The sequence below is a fragment of the Silene latifolia genome, chromosome 8, assembly GCF_048544455.1.
Source record: "Silene latifolia isolate original U9 population chromosome 8, ASM4854445v1, whole genome shotgun sequence".
Classification (NCBI taxonomy): Eukaryota; Viridiplantae; Streptophyta; class Magnoliopsida; order Caryophyllales; family Caryophyllaceae; genus Silene; species Silene latifolia.
In genome coordinates this window covers 17,133,325-17,139,343 of record NC_133533.1, presented here as the reverse complement: position 1 = coordinate 17,139,343, position 6,019 = coordinate 17,133,325, and the positions used below count along the sequence as shown (strand labels likewise).

Sequence of the window (6,019 nt, the reverse complement as noted above, 5' to 3'; positions counted from 1 at the left end):
GGGAACTCTGCTTTTGATCCTCCTTCATCATCTCGGTTTGTGCCACAGCCTGTCCGTGCTAATCCGCCGTCCCCATCTTTCCGTATGCATGTTCCTGAAGATGTTATGGAGGACACCCCGCTGTTGGGTCTTCGCTCTCCTACGCTCCCTACCCAGGTTATCGACATCGGTTGCCTTTTTCGTGATTCACTCGCTTCTTCTTCTGATGTTCCTATGGAGTCTGTGGAACCTGTTTCTAGGGCCCTTACCCTAGTTTATAAGAGAAAGGTAACAGTCGGTATTTGTTCGTCTAGTCATGCGTCCTTTAAACGTTCTAACAGAGTATCTGGTTTTGATTTGGAATGCAATATGAATCTAGCATCAATTGATCCTAAATTGATATTAGATTCATCTTCTATTCCTCCTTTTTCTTTTTGTTTACCTGAGCTTTCTAATAATTCTGCTGATGGTTTGAGGACTTCTGGTAAACGTTTATTCAGTTCGATTCTCGTTGACACTGTTGAGCATCTGCCAACCAAGCGTCTTCGCCCAGATGAGCTTTTTCTTTTCCATTTAATTTCCCATCCCTTATCTGTTTCCTTTTTGCCATGTTACAGAGATGAAGACATGCTGGCTGATGGTCTGGTGGCGGACCTTAATTCGCCACCCATTTCCAAATGACAACTTTTGCCTGGAATTGTAGGGGATTAGGAGAGACGGATGATCCTACAATTCATTTTCTATTTTGGTGTATCCATCAATATCATCCGTCAATTTTGTTTTTGCAAGAAACAATGACTTCGGTATCATCTGCTGCTTGTAGGACATCTCACCTTGGGCTCCCTCATTTTTGTGGCACTGACTCTGTTGGACATAGTGGGGGTCTTCTTTTGCGTTGGGATGATTCAGTTGTACTTAGCTCTTTTAGTTTTAACCCTCACTTTATATTGTGTACTGTATCTTTAGGTGCTAATCTTGCATGTACAAAGAAAGATATGTATGTAATGTTTATATATGGCGAACCATCTTTTGAGTTTCGTCTACCTTTATAGAATGCGATTTCTGTTTTAATTTCGGGTCTGTCTCCTTTTCTTATTATTGGCGATTTTAATCAAGTTCAACTGCATTCTGATAAATTAGGTGGATCCAATGTCATACGCGGCCAACGGGATTTTACCTCTTGGAGATTGGATAATTCTTTGCTTGACGTTCCTTTCTTTGGTCCACCTTTTACCTGGTTCAATAATCGCTCTGATGATCAACTGATTATGGAAAGACTTGACCGCGCCTATGCTAACAATGAGTGGCCTCACCTTTTCTCTGCTGCTTCAATTATGCATCTCCCCATTCTTATTTCGGACCATTCTCCTATTATCCTCAAGTTTCTCCCTACCTCAAAGTCTTGTCGGCGCCCTTATCGTCTTGATAACTGGTGTTTCAGTTCTCCAAAAATTGCAAACATTGTTGATTGTGCTCGGCGGATTTCTATTCCCGGCTCTCCGATGTATGTTTTATCATGCCGCCTAGCTTCGGTACGTTTTTCTATAATGCAATGGGTGATTCACCATCGCCTATCCCATGGTATTAATTGGTCTGAGATTCAACATAGAATTCAATCCTCCAGTACTCGGATTGTAGATGTTGAGTCGAAAACGTTGTTTCAAAGAAGTTCATTCGCATGCCTTCAACTTCTTCGATACGCATGCGTATCTTGGCCGCAACGTGCAAAGTTGAAGAGTGATATTTTGGATGGCCTTCCATCGAGGTTCTTATATTCCCGAGTCAAGCAACGGTCTTCGCATCAACGTATCCTCGCTTTACGTTCGGCCTCGGGAGAATGGTTTTTTAATCCGATCGATTTTGTTGGAAATTACTTCTTTCTTTAAGGATCTTTTGTGTACTTCGCCTCCTCAAGATCCGGGCTCATCTAGAGGTTTTATTGAGCCATTGCTTGAGTCGCTTGATCTGCCGCAGCTTAGTTCGGCAGACTGTTTGTTGCTTTCAGCTCCTTTCACTGCACTGGATATTATACATGCTCTCAATGATATGGATGGATCCAAGTCACCTGGACCTGATGGCATTACTCCGAAATTTTTCCAGACGTTCTGGCCCCAGGTTGGAAACTTAGTTACGTTGGCTCTGCTTCGTTTTCTTAATTCGGGTGTTATGTTGAAAGAGTGTAATAATACTCATATTATTCTTATCCCGAAGGTTGATAAACCGGAACTGGTCTTTCAGTATCGTCCTATCAGCCTCTGCAATGTTATTTATCGGCTTGCCTACAAGTGCCTTGCTAATCGACTCAAGCTTGTCATTTCATCGATTGTTTCGGATTCAAAGCAGGCTTTTATTCCCTCTCGGCTTATGTCAGACGGATGTCTTATTACTCATGAGATTATGCATTATCTTAATAAAACGAAGAAAGGATCAGTTTCTTATGCGGCTCTAAAACTTGATATGCATAAAGCGTTTGATCGCGTGTCTTGGCCGTTTCTCATTGCGATCATGAAAAAATTCGGATTCCCGGTCTTCTGGCAGAATATTATCTGGGAATGCATCTCAACTGTAACTTATAATATTCTCATCAATGGCGAGCCCTCTAGTTCTTTTAGACCGTCTTGTGGTCTGAGGCAAGTGTTGGGAAATGTGTCCTCAACAATAGTGCGATCACATGATTTAAATATCATTATTAAATCTTATATTAAGAATACGTGAGGGATGAGTCTTTATACAGTCGACTGACCGTCATTAATAGGTAATGATTGGCTAACTAGAGTTTGACATTACTGTCGTGTGACGGTGGTGGTCAGTTGATCCCTTTAGGTCACACCTATAGGATGAGGCCCAAATAAATATTTAATTAATTGTATGCGATACGAATTAATTAATTCCTTAATTGTGGGAGTGCAATTTTGCGTCTTATTTTAATGTGATTAAATAAGATTAAATTTAGTAGTTAAGTGTTATATTACTAAATTTGTTGAGGTATTATATAAGTTTTGAGATAGAGGTAATTAGTTATTTAAAGTTACAAGAAGTTATAATTTTAACTAACTAGTTATTATGGGACCCATTATATGATGATATGATGGTAGTATACTACTCAAAAAGTGGAGTGTATATTATATTATTATTTGTAATATTTAAGTGTTAAATAATTACATTAATAATTAAATATGTAAGATAGTTAAACATATGACTTATAAGCATTTGTGGGACAAATGACAAAAGGCAAAAATGGACCAAATAAGGACCATTAATTCGGCCAAAAATAAGAGCAAAAGAAGCTCTAGTTTGTCTTGTTCATTTTGTTATAACATAGTGTGATAGAGACATATCTATGACACATCTTACAAGCCTACATCCTACACTCTACCTATAACTAAACAAAGAGTAAAAACAAAAAGCCAAGATTCCCTTCAAGGGATGTCCCAACCGGTTTTGGGCATTACAAAAGGAGCATTTGGTTGCTCATTTTGCTACTTCTTGTTTTTAGCTAGTTTTGCTTGTATCTCTCTAAGAATTCCTCACATGCAAATGCAACAAAGCTCTCCATAAATACTAATACACATCATACATTACTTAAGATAGTAATACAAGATCATTAGTATTATTAAGGTAATATTTCTACTACATATCTAGTTAATATTAGTAGGATTTTTTTAGGATTCATCTTGGGTGCAATTTATTGGAGTGGCTTCTATACTTGGAGTCTTAGGAGGATCATCCATCATTATAAGCTCAAGAACAAGTGAAGGAAGGTGACCTTACTTGTGCCCATAATTTCGAACCTACCAACAACGTAAGGAACATTGTTTTTCCTTATAAATATTTCATTTAGTTATGCATGCACTAGATCTTAAGAACAAATAATTAACAAGTTAATTAGTTCACTATTAGAGGAGTCTAATAATAGGTATATGAACCTAACATCAAGGAGATCCCTTTTCACCTTATTTGTCTATTATGTGTATGGAGATTTTATCTTGCCAGTTGCGTGCTGCGGAGAAAGCTGCCTCCTTACATGGCCTTAAGATTTCTTGATATGCACCTCCGATCACACATCTTTTTTATGCTGATGATGCGTTTATTTGTTGTAAAGCTACTCCATCTTCCTTTGAGACTCTTCGAGACTTATTTCGGTGCTTTGAGCTTGCCTCGGGACAGATGATAAATCTGGATAAGTCTTTTATTAAATTCAGTCCAAATGCACCAGGTGATTTTAAGTCTCATATGGCATCCATTCTGAAGATGAGAACTTCTGATAGTTTTGGATATTATTTGGGTGTCCCTGTTGATCTTCCTTCGAAGAAGTATTTGGTTTTTCAACCTTTGTTGGACAAGATGACGACTCGTATTATTGCTTGGTCGTCGCTGCACCTCAGCCAGCCTTGTAAATTGCTCATCATCAACTCTATTATTTTGGGTTCTATCCGTTTTTGGATGGCTTCAGTTCTTTTTCCAATCGGAATCTGTAAGAAACTTGACTCTTTGATTGCGGCTTTTTGGTGGCGCAAGGATGTTCGTCATAGATCTATTCATTGGCTTTCTAGGGACTCTCTGCAGCTTCCTCGAGCAGATGGAGGCCTTGGTCTGAAATCCGTCTCTATGTTAAGTCAGGCTTCCCTTATGAAGAATTTTTGGCGTATCCATCATCAGCCATCTGGTTTATTAGCAAAATTTATGCTGCCCAAGTATAGGAAGGATCTACCGATTCCTGATTTGCGGTCTAAGGTCTCTCATCCGTCCTTTTTATGGTCTGGCTTATGTTGCACAGCTAATGCTTTTGCTCCAGGCTTCTCCTGGAAGCTCGGTAATGGTTCCTCTGTAGATCTTCTTACAAGTCCTTGGGTGAATGGGAATTCTCCCTTGGTGCGACCTGTTCCAGCTGATGCCTCGCCCGTGTTTTCTAGTTTGCTCACCCCTTCAGGTGATTGGAATCAGGTTGCCGTTCATCGTTGGTTTCAGTCTCCTTGTGCAAAGATTATTCTTGCCATGGAACCTCCTCATACAGATATTGACGATTTCCTTTACTGGAAATACACCGAAGATAGAGTCTACACGGCCCGCTCTGTTATGATTTCTTGTTTTCACGCATATCCTTTTCCTGTTCTCCTTCTTTTTATTCCGCTTTTCGGTGGAAAGTGCTTTGGGGTCTTCGATGCTCTCCTAAGTTTCCTCTTCTTGTTTGGTGTATAGTTCATGATATCCTTCCCTCTTTAGAAATTCTATCTACTAGAGGCATCCAGGTAAGTACTTCCTGTGTTTTCTGTCACTCGCATACTGAGTCTTTAAATCATTTGTTTCGGACTTGTATTATTGCTCGGCACGTTTGGTTTTCTTCGGCACTGGGTATAAATTCTGTAGCTAATCCTTCAGTTTGCTTGCAACGATGTCTTGCTGATTTTATTGGATATTTTCACAGGGTCACGAATGCGGTAGATCAGTGCCTTCTTCGGTTTCTTTGCATAATAAAGGTCATTTGGATGCATCGCAATTCTGTTATTTTTGATAGCTGCAGGGTTAATCCGTTTCAGATTTTACATATGGCTGACTATCTTTTTGCTTCTCACTCTCAGTTGCCTGTCCTTTGGCCGTCCTTTGTGCAGAGCACTAACAAAATTTCTATTTTACCTTTGGATAGGTCTATGTCTTTGTTTTCTGTCACTTACTTTATTCTAGTTTGCAGGTCATCTCCTCAGGATTGTTTCATTGTGACTTCTTTGGATTCGATCTCAATCACCCTGATGGTATCAAGCAATACCTCGCAAGTGCACGATTTTATCGTTGTACACTTTAGAGGGTCGATCCCACAAGGAGTAGGTGGAGTACTAATCGTTCTAATTCATGAGCTTAGCTAAGTCGATATAAAACAAAGAGGTGGTGACGAACTAGAACTAAACTAGCAAATTAAAGGACTAAAAACTAAACAAGATAAGAACAAGCTAAAGGATTAAGAATAGATCAAATAATGGGAAAGACTAGAACTCGGTTCTCCCACGAATACGCGTAATTCCACATACTAATTGTCTCGGCTAAT

General features: G+C 39.4%; 1 protein-coding gene across 1 annotated transcript; it reads left to right on the top strand.

The window, feature by feature from the left end:
• The first annotated feature begins 773 nt into the window (after positions 1–773).
• On the top strand, positions 774–5,178 carry LOC141594783 (uncharacterized). Its single transcript, XM_074414773.1, has 4 exons — positions 774–960; positions 1,120–1,511; positions 1,954–2,609; positions 4,182–5,178. The coding sequence occupies exons 1-4, from the start codon at positions 774–776 to the stop codon at positions 5,176–5,178; spliced, it is 2,232 nt and encodes a 743-aa protein (XP_074270874.1).
• The last annotated feature ends 841 nt before the right edge of the window (positions 5,179–6,019 follow it).

Coding starts and splice junctions, on each gene's coding strand:
- LOC141594783 (XM_074414773.1), top strand. CDS start 774: ATGACTTCGGTATCATCTGCTGCTTGTAGGACATCTCACCTTGGGCTC. Junction 961..1,119: donor TTTAGGTGCTAATCTTGCAT/GTACAAAGAAAG, acceptor CTGATAAATTAG/GTGGATCCAATGTCATACGC. Junction 2,610..4,181: donor AGACCGTCTTGTGGTCTGAG/GCAAGTGTTGGG, acceptor TATTAAATTCAG/TCCAAATGCACCAGGTGATT.